Source organism: Coturnix japonica, chromosome 2 (genome assembly GCF_001577835.2).
Source record: "Coturnix japonica isolate 7356 chromosome 2, Coturnix japonica 2.1, whole genome shotgun sequence".
In the NCBI taxonomy this organism is placed as follows: domain Eukaryota; kingdom Metazoa; phylum Chordata; class Aves; order Galliformes; family Phasianidae; genus Coturnix; species Coturnix japonica.
Window position 1 is genome coordinate 75436973 of NC_029517.1, and position 14773 is coordinate 75451745.

The 14773-nt window shown below is 35.2% G+C and overlaps 1 protein-coding gene across 8 annotated transcripts in view; it reads right to left on the reverse strand.

Annotated features, from left to right (window-relative positions):
- Positions 1-14773, reverse strand: part of EZH2 (enhancer of zeste 2 polycomb repressive complex 2 subunit) — a 41729-nt gene that overhangs the window by 25075 nt on the left and 1881 nt on the right. For 6 of the 8 annotated variants that reach the window (XM_015854936.2, XM_015854931.2, XM_015854933.2 and 3 more), the window contains exons 2-3: positions 1494-1617; positions 865-993 (exon numbers count right to left, since the gene is read on the reverse strand). In XM_015854936.2, coding sequence (XP_015710422.2) covers positions 865-993; positions 1494-1617 — 253 coding nt within the window. Of the gene's footprint in view, positions 1-827; positions 994-1493; positions 1618-14773 lie in introns of those variants that run through there. The other 2 variants (XM_015854932.2, XM_015854937.1) reach the window with 2 other exon arrangements.

Below are 14773 nucleotides of genomic sequence, written 5' to 3' on the forward strand. Positions count from 1 at the left end.
TCTGACAGATTTCCTTCAATAGAAAGATGTTGTGGCTGTGTTTTTTTTTAAACCTGTTCACAGTGAAATCTTCATTCTCATCCTACTGAAAAGGAACTATCTTTTCAGATTATTACACATGAAGCACCCTCAAACTGTCTTAATTTAATAATAGTAATAGTCTCGTGCGGGTTGGAAGGGACCTTAGAGATCATCAAGTCCAACCCCCGGGATTCAAGCCTCTGTGTAGCAGAGCGGCACTTCTACCTCTTGCGCCACAGGGGGGATTTGAACCCAAGCCCTGGTGTTGCAAAGCGGCATTCCTACCACTGCGCCCTGACATAAGATAAACTGAACCTCCACTTAAAACTGGAAGTTGGAGAGGAGCTACTAGCATGCCAATTTAAACACCCAAGCTGGCTGTCATCAGAATTGGCTCCTTACAGAACATACAAGTTTAAATGACCTCACTTATTAGAAAGTAGATTTATTCAAACAGCTGTGCTGACAGCTTCCATGTGCTTTAATTCAATAAGAACCAAAGCATCTACTCATTTGTACCACTGGAGATCAGCTCCATCAAGGAGCAAGGTTAGACTTCCAATATCAGAGAAACAAAAACATTAAAGGATGATATTGAAGTACAATCCAAATAAGTTTCAGACTTGCATGCTGCTCAAAGCTGTGCAGCCTGCCATTAATTTACTGCTTTCCAGACAGAAGTCATCTAATGGACATACATTATTCCTTTAATTAGAAGAAAAAAAATTTAACTGAGAAGTCATGAAAAGCTAGAAAAGAAAGAACATCCAACTTTCCAGGTAATCAAATAAAAACATGCTAAAAACCTTGTAAGTGGAATTGCCACAACACATGTTAACCAACCTCCCTGGTCCCGCGCAAAGAGCTCACAGAAGTCATGATGTGTACAGGCTGTATCCTACGCTGTTTCCATTCTTGATTTAAGATTTCAGTTCTTTCCAGTATCTTCTGACGATTAGAATTAAACATGCTCTAAAAATTAACCATAATTGTTAACATTACAAATAAGCTGAAGACTCACCTTCTAAAATATTAAAGAATCACAACATGCATTAAAAACGCAAACAGATTTAAAAGAATTCCTCAACATTGAATTCTTCCAATTTTGTCTAAATGTCAGTAAAGCTCATTAGATTTCATTATCACTTTCTTGTACTGAAAAGAAGTTCTCATGTTTAGAGATCTAAAGGTTTAGCACAGAATTAAGTTCTAAATAGAATTAGAAAAGAGTATGCAACTAAACAAATTGCCATACTTTCTCTCTTCACAGTCTCTTCTGATACTTAGCAGACTTGACTCAATCACATACAAATGTAATACCTGCTTATAAGATTAGAGTTAAGACAAGTTTTCAGTATGTTAAAAAAATTTCATGAAATTATTATTGCAGGTGCTAAGTGCAGGACACTGAGTACTTAAGAAAATTGGTTCTGATAATAGTTGTTAAACAAGAGAATCAAAACATCCCATACCTTTACTTCATCTGCACGTCGGAATCTCTTGAGCTGCCTCAGTCTCATATATTCTGATTTTACACGTTTTCGCCAACAAATCGGTCCTTTCTCAGACTTTTTTCCTGTTTGACCCATGATTAACCTGTAAGAAACAGTGTCACATTAGTATAAACCCAGCCTGTTCGCTTACGAAGGAAGAGTGATGGGAAGGGCAGGACAGAGATATTTCTTTAATATCTACTGTATCTATTGCTTTTTTCCCCCCCAATCAGACACTCTGAATACCATCCCAGTCTAAACCACAACCCCCTCATACTTAAGTGATGGACACTGAAAGAAGTTATTTTAGTTACAAATTAACCAGCCATTCAACATTTGGTTTAAGCACTACTAAACTGCTACTTACTGTTTCCTTACAGAAAATTAAACTGCCACATAAGCCCTATTAATAACAAATCAACCTATACAGAAACTACATACAATTATATCAACAGTAACAACAACAACCATAATTCCCATCATTCTCTCACATACCCGAATCAGACTCAAGAAACCCAAAACTATGGTCTAAAACCCAGTAGAAAAAAAAATAAATCTAGCATAATCAGTTTTTCAGCGATAAACATGATTGTTAAATGATATAATAAAATAGGAAGAAAAATACATTCAAAAGGAAAAGTCTTTTGAAAGAAGTGTCAACTGTTTACAGGCCAGTTCAGCCTGTTTCCATGACTAGCCCTTACCAGCCCATAAAACCATGGCAGCAAGTGAACCACATTTGTATACTTCTGGGCAGCTGAACACTTCCCAGGTAGAACTACAGTGTTTCAACACATAAGAGGAAATAATTGACTGTTGGGTTTTTGTGTTTGTTTTTTGTTTGTTTGTTTTTTCCTCAATCTCAAGAGAATACGAAAAAAATGGGGAGGGCAAGCTGATGTAAGAAAAAAGCATTTTCATACAGGATGGAGTTAATTCCCATAGTGCAGCTTATCTGGCACCTTTATATTAGGACTGCAGGAATTGTCAGTGACATTTTATTAACACCAACTTTTTGCAAAAACAAAACAAAAACCAACAAAAAAAAACCAAAACAGAAAAAAAAAACAACACCTACACTTCTAAGGAACTAAGCTTCAGAAACTAGGACAAGTTGCATAGAGAAGGATAGCCTATGCTGGATCATGAGTAGGAAAAAAAATAAAAAATGAGATGGATGAATTCTTACAGAAGGAAACCTATCTAAAGACAGTATAATATTCGACAGTTCCCATGTAACAAACTAAAAAATGACATCAGATTGTTTTTGTGTAATGACCCGGATTCAGGCAGTCCCCAGCCATCTCCTCCTTTCATTTGATTATCCTTTCTGGATTCTGATAGCCATTTCTATTGTTTCAAATCTTTCTTTCATACTTCTTCATCTTCTTTAAACAAACAATCTATAGAAATAATTTAACAGTCTTAAGTCCTGAAAATTTTATCTAGAAAAAAAACTGTGCAGTCAACTCATTTATGGGCAGTATATATCATTTCCAAAACAAATATAAAGAAAACCTAACTCCAAAACAGTTACACCATCTTTAGAGAAAGCTCATCTCCTGAAGTAACCTGCCTGATCTTATTTGGTCTCATTCAAAGGATGAAAGCCTTGCCAGAGCTCCACATGCCCTCCACGGAAAAGGAAGGTTGGGAAATGCATCAAGTCACTTCCAAGAAATTCTACTTTCTACCTGGCCAGTCAAGGACAAATTATCTCATTCCAGAATGGACAATCATCTTCATGACATGAAAAGCAAGGCATGCCTGTGTCCCACCTAAATCGGACCTAGGTCCAATACTGATCGTAATCCAGCCAGCTCTACCAAGAGGGCAATGTTGCAGAATTCAAGCGATCCCACATTGCCTGCTCTATACAGTAAAGTGCTCCCACAACCTTCTCTCCAGCTCCATCACTATTTCACCTATTCAGTTTTTTGTAATATTACAAACTCCCTGATGCCATAGCTATAATGACTTTACAGAATAACTAAATCCATGGATAGGATTAGCCAATGCTGGTTTTTTTTCCATTCATGCTTGTATAGCTGGAAACAAAAGGCAACAAGAAACTAGAGCCCTAGAATACACATGCTTATGTTTTAAATACACTCTGTTAAGTGTTTCATAATTAAGTTACATACAAGATCCATGGGCTTTACAGAAAGTTTTAAAGAAATTGCATTAGCTTAAGTCAGACAACTGTTAAGCACCTAAACAGTACCTGCTCAGTTGTAGCCACTCTTTGTGAAGGCATGCATGGTGAGCTGGATGACACTGACCAAAAATAAGTGAAAACCTGACTTTACAATTGTAATTGTTTTTCTTTTCTTTTCTAAAACAATCTGTTCGATGATGGGGCCCTGGCAGAAACAAGACAATCTAAGGTCTCTTCCAACCCAAGCCATTCTATGATTCTACCCACAGTGGTAATGTAAGCAATTTGTGCATGACTACAAACCAGGGAAGAATTGTTAGGAACTCTGATGAACACTGGGAAAAAGAATAGTGCACACAATTATACCATAAAGAAGGGCTGCTTCCACATGCTGGTTTGCTCTGAAATCACAGACTAGCTTTTTAACTGTAAGCTGTTAGCAGATCCAGACAGCACTTACATCCCTCAGTCTAAGCACACTAAATATGCTTTCCTCAAATTAAAACAAAATAAAACCACTCAGGCTGCATAGTTCAGGACAATTTTCACATTCAGCTGAGAAAACAGAATTTTAGCAACAGAAGAGAAAAAAGGTCAAGACAACCTTACCATAAACCTTAAAAAAAGCCCACCCTACTAAAAAATTTTTTTAAAAGTACCAAGATCAATATATTCTGAGTACAATTAAATGCTTATCTCCCCAGAACATCCAACTTCCAAAAATCACCAGATAAAAAAAACAAAAACTTCAAATCATCTTTCAATTGCAGAATTTGATACAGTACTAAGTAACAACATTTAAGTACTGCCAAATGATTAATTGCAGCTATGTTATCAGCTATGTTAACCAAACCTTATTACTTCAAACCCTTGCAAATGTACTTCTTAGTATTTTATTTCACACACTCTAAATGAAGAATACTTTTTAATGAGTCTATTCGAAAGGCAAGCAGTTTCCAATAGACTCCTATTACAATTCTCAAGCACATGAAAATAAACCATCAGCAAAATACATGCATAATGCCAGATTTAAAAATAATAATAATAAAATAATAAATAATTAAAAAATAATAAACATGAATAAAAATAATAAAATAAATAAAAATAATAAAATAAATAAAAATTTAAAAGTATCAATAAATTACTGCTATAATCTGCAGGGCAAGTATTTGTCTCCTTCATTTATTCCAATATTTCACCAACAGTGCACAGATTGATGAAAAACCAATGGTCAAGAAACATTCTTACTCTTGGACAAAGCAAGAAAACGTGTTCAGTGCTGCCGTTTCAGAGTTGCCAACAGCTCCCATGTTAAGTTATGCAAGTGAAGAGGGCGACGGGACAAAACACTCCTAGCACATGAACAGCCTTCACACCTGTGCTATGAACAGAACTTCTGCAGTTGCTTATCACTCTACTTTTTAGGTTTTCTGAAGAAAAAAAAAAAAAATCTCTTTCAAATCTAAGTAAACATGCACACTCATTTCCATGTAAAGAAAAATACTCTCAAGACTACTGCCACCTAGTGTACTTCAGACACTAATCCACACCAACAAAAATCTCTTCAGCAAGTACAACAGAAAAATTAGCAATTAGCACAGTTTATTAACAGTATCCAAATACATCACATACACTCCTCATAGAATTAGTCACGGTGATAGCTGAAAATACACTGCAGTGTTTTTTCTTCTATATTATAGAAAGACAGTATTTTAAGTGCAGCTCACTTTTTTTTTTTAACTTTTTTTTTTTTTTTTTACCAAGAAACTTATGTCTATGCTTTAAAACATACTTCATGCTGTTTTCTGTGCTAAAGTTCAGCATCACTGAGAATACTTCATGTAAGACATGTCTAACATTATCTGCTTTTATAAAGTTATCTTCAGACACTGTTTGGCATCAGTTTCACCTAGAAAAACATATATCCCCAGTATCAGAGGCCCTACATCGCATCTCCATCTCTGCTCAACCTCCTTTCTTGTGAGAGCTTAAGTGCTCATGAGTCTATTAATCAAACTAGGTCAGGAAAGAAATCTGTCTGAGCAGCCCATAAACATATTTCATTTTTAAACAGAGATTTTCAACAAAATCAATTCTGCAAACAGGCTTGCCACAGAAATACTTGAATCAACACAAAGGGAAGAGAGCAAGACTGAAGCAGAAACAAGAGGCAAAGAACTGAAACTGAAGAGGGCAGGAGTTCAGGCAAGCCCTGCTTTCAACAGGGATGTCCATCAAGACACATCATCTCTCTGTCACGGTACCAGTACATTAAAATTACTCTTACCAGCTAGAAACAGGAAACATTTATGAAGCCACCCATGCCAGCTGTACCATTCTTTGGCCAAATAAATGTCAGCAGAATGGTAAGACTTAACCTCTTAGATACTATGAAAAAGAGTGCAATAAAAAAGTAGATTAATCCATGAATCTAGGCTATGCACCTAACTCTCAACAGCTTCACTTCATCATTCTTTGGAATCAGTGGCTGTGAGTAAAGTGGATTAGTAACCTTCATGACCAACTCTAACTTCCACATTCTGCAAGAATGTAAACTGCTTAAGAGATGGAAACCATTAGACAAGCTATCACCAAAAATAAATAAATAAATAAATAAATAAAAAATAAAAATCATTAAGTTCAATAAACTTAATGTAAAAATGTAAGGACAAGAACAACAGTTTGAGATATACCAGCACCATAACCTTAAACTGAGAAGGAAATATCTGCCTGCATGTAAGTATCCAACTCTCAGAATATTCTCTCTCACTCTCCCTTTATGCCTGACTACCCCAGCTTACCAAAACATTTTGCATCAGCCCTAATGCAAGACAGACAGAGTTTACATGGCAAATATGGTAAATTTGAATGCAGTCATCAGTTAAACTAAGTCAGACTTATTCTTCTCTCAAAATACAGTTTCCTAATTGGACCAAAAAGTTGAAATTATTCATGCTGGCCTAATTAGCACCCAAACTGGAAGGGAAAAACTAGGGTAACCAGGAGTATGGGGACAAAGTAAAGCTGCTCTCGTGAATATCAGCAATCTGCTAGAGCATCTTCCTGCATTAGATTAGAACACCTCCATACCACATATAACATCCACTTTCACACCATGTAATCTTGTTTTTCCTCTCAAGACTTTGCACAATCAAATGAGTTAATCTGTTGAACTACTTCTAAGTAATTAGTTTTCAAGATGCACATTTTGTCTTGTATAAGGCAGAGGACATAGCTACCACTGACTCATTCTCAGATCTCCCAAGAAGGGTAGTGGTCATAATTAGGTAGTAAAGAAGGAAGAGCTTACCCCTTACCTGGGATAAGAGCTCACAGGAAAACTCTCAAAGAAGGCCAGCTCTAAGATGCCTTTCCTTCGACTTCCAGACCACTTTTCCGTAAATTAGAACATAACAAAGTAGTAACTTCACAAGCTCTTCAAGAAACAATTGTTCACTGTCTGAATTAATGTATCCAGACAATCAGCTCTCACTATCTCAGTAGCCCCTTGGGTTGACAGATCCCAACTGATACTTTAGAATATTCAAGATACTTCACTTTTTTTTTTTCCCTATGTTTTTTAACCAAGTATTTTAAGTCCAAATCACATTTTTCTTCACTACTTCAAAAAATGTTCCACCCCCTTATAATTACCTAGAAGGAATTACTCATCCAGCTTATTCTCACCTTGTCAGCAACTGATTTTTCTGCGTTTAGTTCCAGAATCTTTCTAGTCCTATTGCATTCAGTCTTAAGCTAGTCATTAGCTTCTTTCTGCTGCATTTATCAATCTTTTCATCTTTAGAAACATTCTGTAGTTTTGAGAATGCAGCTACAACAGTTTTTCAAAAATGAACAGTTTTACATTTAATTTCAAGTTTTGAAGTTAATTACTCTTCCTTGTTAGACCAGTGCCTCACTTTTTCAAATTTCTTTGTTAGAAACAATCTTCTTTATCTCATCCCTCTTTCAAAATATATTTTTAAAAAATAAATAAAATCACCACTTTGTGGCAGAATCACTCTTTTGGAAGCCATCACATGTTATCTTGATCCAGTCATCAGACAGGAAAAAAAAAACTGCACATAACCTTTTTTTCTTACAATTATATGAACAGCTATCATTGAGCTAAGAGTTTCACAATATACTTAAACCAATTCAATGACATTCTCCTGTAAGGAATGACAGCCCACTGTTTACTCATCTCTTCATGCTGTTAAATTTTGTGTCCTAGTCCATACATCCCATAATCATATGCTGAACTAAATAAATAACATTAAGGACCTTTTTTTTTGGTTTTTATTTAAAGTATCTTCAAAATAAGATTAGTTGGAATGTTTACTAACTCACAATAGCATAGATAAGAACTTGTAAATGAGCTCATCAGTGTGATCATTTTCTTTGAATGGCTGATTTTAGCCCTCCTATGGCTGACAGCATCATTCTGTATATACTCCTGACAGTCATTCTTGATACAAATAGCAAACATGAATCAAATGTGAGATTGCTCCAATATAACTAAGTAATTTATGCTTTCCGCAATGGATTCAAAGATCAGCAAATGCCCCAGAATTATGAAACATTACAGAATGTTTTTCCATAAGTTTGAAGTCAAACAAAGTCATGAAAAACATGCAAACTTATCAAATATAGCAGTATGCCCCTGAACACTGCAGTTAGTTGCAATTCAGAAGACTCACTGACATAGAACCACCAAGATTGCCAAAGACCCACAGGATCACCCAGCCCAACCATCCTCTGAACCAATAGTTCTCACTAAACCATGTCAGTCAACACAACATCCAAACACACTTGCTCTCTGTTCCAGCTCTTTCACTTAATTATGTACGCTGCTTTATATTGCACCCCTTGATCTTGCTGGGATCCAGTGTCCCAATTCTGGAGCAATCCCTGTTTTCCATCCACATGCTTGCTTGGTGCACATACATCTTTAATTAATCTTCCTTTCTAGCCCGTTTTTCATATTTAGATGGATCTCTTCAAACACTGTTTCTCATTGATCAAACTTTATCCCAGACAAAAGAAGCAGAGGCATGGACTTTTTGATGTGACCATGACATTCTGCCAGCACTGCTACCTACAATAAGAAACATTTACCTGCCACTTAGTGTATCTGTGCTATCATTTCTCTCCTGATGGCATCAGCACTTCTGCAGCAGGGGGAGGGAGGGAGAGGGGTGGAGGGTCCTCTGTGCTGAAGAAAAGTGAGGCACTCACACCCACTGTCACCATCTAACCACACTGTGAAACAATGGCCTTACAGATTGAATTCTCAACTCCCCAGAGTGCTAAACACCTAAGACCGCAGATAATTCTCCGACTGTACTCAAATCATACTAAAATTCATTACCTTATAAGTTGAAATGCTCAACTCAGAGTAAATCAAGACAGGAAGGAAACAAGACAATCCTAGCAATCACATTTTCTTCAATCATTTTCTCCACCTAATTATTATTAAAGTGTGTTTATACTTTATCTTTTCAGGGGTTTCTACCATCATTGTAACCATGAATGAACATGAAGTACTTGAATAAAACCCAAGAACAAAACTGTACCTGAAATCAAGATTATTTCACATTTTCTACCAATCATAAAGAAGGGCATTAGTTTGTGAAATCTGACCAGCAGTACACTACGTTTGGATCTACATTTATATAATCTCACTTTACAGGAGTCCTCCATTTACAAGTCACTAACCAAGAAACAATGATGTGGATACTTCTAAGAGATTTATTAAGAAAAAAAAAAAAGAAAAAAAAAAAGAAAAGAAAGAACAAAAAAGATAATCGATAATCTGTATTTTTTTAAAAAGAAGAAATATTAGTTTAATATCTACCACCAACATCTACCTCTGATGTTGTGCACCAATACAGAATAAAAAGAACTACTTCAGAAGCAGTCTTTTATATAAGATTATTCATTAGATTGCTGAATCCACTTGTCTATGTAAACCTACGGCTTTTAAAGCTGCCCTTCAAAAAAAAAAAAAATCTTCTTTCTCTGTATCCTGACAGTTTCAGCAACAGAGAAACAAGCAAATAAAAACAAAGTGTAATTATCAAATGTCATGTAAGAAGTAATCACTTCAGTGTTAAAGTTCCTAAATTTCCACCATTATTATTTTATTCTAGAACATTTGACACTTTCAGAAGAATACTGTTTTGGAAATAAAAATGACAAGTATCTGTACTTAGCCATTTGGGGACATAAAGAGAAGGGTGAGCAGAAAACAGGAAATTATCACAAAGGAATTTACATTAAAGATGAAACCAAAATCGGCTCTAACTGAAAACTTACTTCAGTTTGGGCAACATCAGCAACACACCACACAGCAGGTAATCCAACTATTTATTTGTTTATCTGAATATTTGCATGAATAATGCTTTTAAATAGTCTCATTCATGCCTAAAAGCTCTGAAGCAAAAAAACACTTTAAATTCCAAACAGCAGAACAGCAAAGTCTTGGACCTGATTATGATGATGTTCTTTACAGGTCACTATTAAAACTATGCCACATCTCTTGCACAAGACCAAGTTTAGCTATTCGTCTGAATACAGTAAAGTTTCAGACAAACTTTTAGTTCTACAAATGCACACCACCACATTTCTCCACTCACACTCATCCATAGACTTTGTTGTTTAACACCTCCATATCTTAAAATGTAAAGCTTTTTGATATCCTGGATAAATCTGGCAGAAGAAATAGTATTTGCATCACATAAGGCATGTCTACGCAAGCAAAATAATTTAGGGTATAAATGAAGTACAGTGACTATTCCACCCTAACTTGTTTTGTTGACACACCTTTTTTATTTTTTAAACTCTAAAATATCTAAGAGTTCTTTGGTTCAATCCACACACACAAACAACACACCATACTAGAAAATCTCTGCCACACAACAGTTAAGTGGTTCAACAGCTACAGCATACTTCTTTTTCTGCATAAGCAAAGAGCTCAAAATTTCAAAATGATTGTTACATTTCCATGTATGAAGTTCATACAGAATTCTCTGTAGGGAAGTATGTAAATGTTGTAGGTAAGTTTGTATTCAGTACATTTAGTAAATTGTCTAAAAAAGCCCCTAAATAAGCTTAAAGCAATGAAAGCAACCAAGAGAGTAATTTAATCACCTCACATTTTGAAATCCCCAAAATAACTGGATATGGCATACAGCATTCCCATAAAGTACATATATGATGATTAATCCATCAGAAGTTTACATTAAGTTTTGCTTAAATTTACCACCCACTGCCTCAATGCGCTCATGTCCACTGCTTGGTCTCCAAAATGTTCAGTAAGCATCTGTGAATGTCAGTGAGTGCAACTTTTCTGCATGGAGGAATTCAATCATACACCTTTGATTCATACGCATTTTCATGTCAGATGCCATTTTGTCAGACTGCCCCTCTGCTACCATCTGTCACACAGCAACAAAACGTAATGGAATACTGCCAGGAAGGTTCAACTTCTACTGCCATAACACCAACATCTTCTTTGGACACCGTGAGCCAACACTGTGAAATAGGAGGTATTACATCTTTTTTTTAAATATTAACATCTGAGTTTCCTTCCTTTCAACTACTTTATCTCTTTAAATTTTGTTTGATGGCTTTGAGATTTAAACTGAACACATAGGCTGTAAAAAGCTGAATGCACGGTAGAAGAAACCAACCATATAAAAGGTTGAATGAGAGAAAAGAAAAAAAAAAAAAAAAAAAAGATGCAATGTAAAATGACAAAGGTAATAGAGCCAGCTCTAAATTAACGAAGTATAAATTAAACAGACCCTCAAAGATTTTTTTTTTCCTGTTGATTTAAAACACAAAAACACACCATAGAAAGCCCAAGATATGGACTGCTGTGTTTACATACAACATCATTTAAGCAGGTACTATATACACAAAACCAAAACAGTTCTGAAATACTCCTTACAATAGCACACCTAAGAAGTCTTTACTTGCATACAGAATTATGACAGTACGTTCAATCATTTGTTAATTTTATATAGCCAAATCAGAAGTTTTAGAAATACTGTACCACATTTTCAAGCAATTGCTAATACTGCACTGATCCACTCATATCATTCCATAGGTACTTTTATCCACATTTAGGACATAGTAAATAACTAGATTTCCAAAGGTGAGATGACCATTATAAGCACTGTTGATTTTACGATTAAATGGAGCACAGTAAGCATTGTAAATCTTACCAAGAAGATAGTGTTCTTCACCCACTGACCTGATAGGTACAATCACTGAAACACTCTGCACATTTCAGCCAGATAGCCTAAATAAGGTCCTGATACACAACAATCTAATTATTTTCTGGTGTTGAGTTTTTTGGTTTTTTTCCATATTTTTATGGACACAGAAAGAATATCTAAAACACATCTTTATCTCTCATGGTTTTGCTTTTTGAAGTGGTAATAAATTCAAAAGCCTATAGTTAAATAATTAGCGATATATTTAAACATCCCTTTCTTTCTGTTGTTTTTAATAATTAAGTTTAAAATGTAAAATTATCATTTGCATATAGTACTGAATTTTCACTTTTTTTTTCTTCTTTTTTCTTTTTCCAAAGAGTTGCCTCTACCTCAGTTTAGTTAATTCAAGCTATCTACTCCAGTTTTGGAAGCAGCTTTTTCACTTTCACTGAGGATCCAGAACTTGTCCACAGTTAACGGAAATCTAGATGTACAGACAAAAACAAGCCTGTAACAATCAAACTGCCTGCTATTGTCTGTTATAGAAAATTGCATTTCTACCACTGTGTTTTTAGAAAATGTCACTGCTTTTTGTTTGTGTCTCATCAGAATCTACTTCCTCTTCCAATAAATTTCACTCTTTACTTCTACCTCACAAATAGTAGTACATGCCAAAGTCTTTAGCTGATATCTGTTAGAACACATCAAATATCCCATTCTTTTTTGTTTTCCTTTTAACCTTTAACTCAACAAAAATCATGGCATATACTTAAAAAACAAACCAAAGTAATCAGCTAAGTTGAATGAACATCTTCATTGTTCCCCAAAAAGGTCTCTCCCTGTTTTGCATCTATTTCATATGAGGCTTTTCTGTCTCATCTTCCTTTCCCCAAACATAAAGGCTTAACTGAAATTATCACCTGAACTATGATGCCACCGGATAAGTCATCCTTTTAAAGACTGATTTAGCCATACCAGTATATTTGCACTAGCCATACACATAGATGCTAAACATACAGATACATACATAAATACACTTGGAGACACAAACACAGCTGCTGTCTTCAGATGCCATTTCAGTGAGACTGGCAGCACTCTCCACCTTCACGCTATGATCCAATTGCAAGGTTCGTTGCAATATAATCATTAAAATTAAAAATAATCCTCTCATTACTATCTGACAGCTTTCCTTAGGAGCAGTCTTAGTTTTTCCTCAAGTAAGCAAACACCTCACAAAGTTATCAAGAATTATATTCTAGCACAAGGTTCATTTTCTCAATTTTTTATTTTATATTTTTAACTCTGGTCACCTGAATTTTCCTTGGACACATAACTCCATAAAGATCTACTTGTTTCAGTAAACTTCTGAATTTTTCTTGTTTAGCAAAAACTGACAAGTCTTGATCCTAAGATTCTCAGCATCCTTGCTGAGGAAAATGTTATTCCCCCCTAAAATTTCACATGCTTCAAAGTCAGCTACAATGAATCATAACTAACTGGAGAGCATAACATGCAGATTACAGCCATCACTAAAGTTTTCCACAATACTTTTGTTCAAGCACAACACAGGGCAAGCCTCTGTTAAATTTGCCTTCTGTCAGTATTACAGCCATTTTGAAAATCAACTTTCCCTGTTTCATCAAATGAAGATAACATCGTCTTTTAAAATTGTTCTTCAACTTTAACAATACAGCTGTGAAGTTAATAAAATGTATATATGATGTATATATCTAAAGAGGCAGAAAGTTCTTGTGAATGAATGGTGACAAGGAGAGGTTTTGTCTGTTTTTTAGACTAGTTTTCAGAGGATCTCTGAAACGCACCAGCTTCTGTGTACACTGTTGGCGTATGTGACATGCAGCTCATTCTGACGTATGTTGATTCACAGAAAGCAGCAGTTAGTTTGCACTCTCCATATATACAATTAGTACACTCACTAATGTACTACAAGAATTCCCTACTTGCTAAGCCAAAGTTTCCTTGTAGATAAGCTGAAGTACATTTACATCTCACCTACAAATGCCATATCATAGAACAAATATAAACCCATTAGAAGGCATATTTCCAACAAAGTCACCCACGATATTTCAACTCATTGAAAATTCTAGGTAGAAGAAAATACCATGTGGAAAGCAAAAAATTTTGAATTTCTAGTCTCCAGCCTAAGCTTATAGACTATTGCTTTATCTGATTTTAAACTGAGCAAAGACTTTTAATGTTCTTCTGCCAATAAGTATTTTCAGTGTATGTCACTTTCAGAGTAATATTTTAGAATGTCTAAAAAAGTATTTTATTGCATAAAACTTTTGAATAATACCTCCTAAAGTACTAGAACCGTGTTTTCTGAAAGACACTGTAAGCCTTATCTATATTATTATGATCTAATATAAAGCAAGGATAGCTACCATACACTGTGGACAAGTAATACTCACCCTTCTGAAGATGCGTTATTGTTATCACAATTAAACATTCCCTGAACTCTCAATTTGATACAGACACTGGGGACAAACAAAGAATGACCTTTTAATTTTTACAAGTCACAAAGAACCGGAATGTGCCAAGCCCTAAAAATAATAATAATAAATTAAAAAATAATGGAAAAAAAGGGGGGTGGGGTAGGGGGAAAGAGGAAAAAGAGAAAAAGAGAGAAAGGACTTGTATATGAGGAAATCTCCGTTTAGAAGTTTATCGTGTACTAAAAATACCAGTAAAGTCTCGCTGAAGTACTGAACGGTTGGATCTGCAATTGCTCGACTTGCACAAAGACAAACCTATCCTGCAACAAATAAACAGACCAAACAAAAACAAAACCAAAAAACCAAACAGAGAAAAAAACCAAGGCCCTAGTTCCAATGAAATATACTGTTTCATAACTT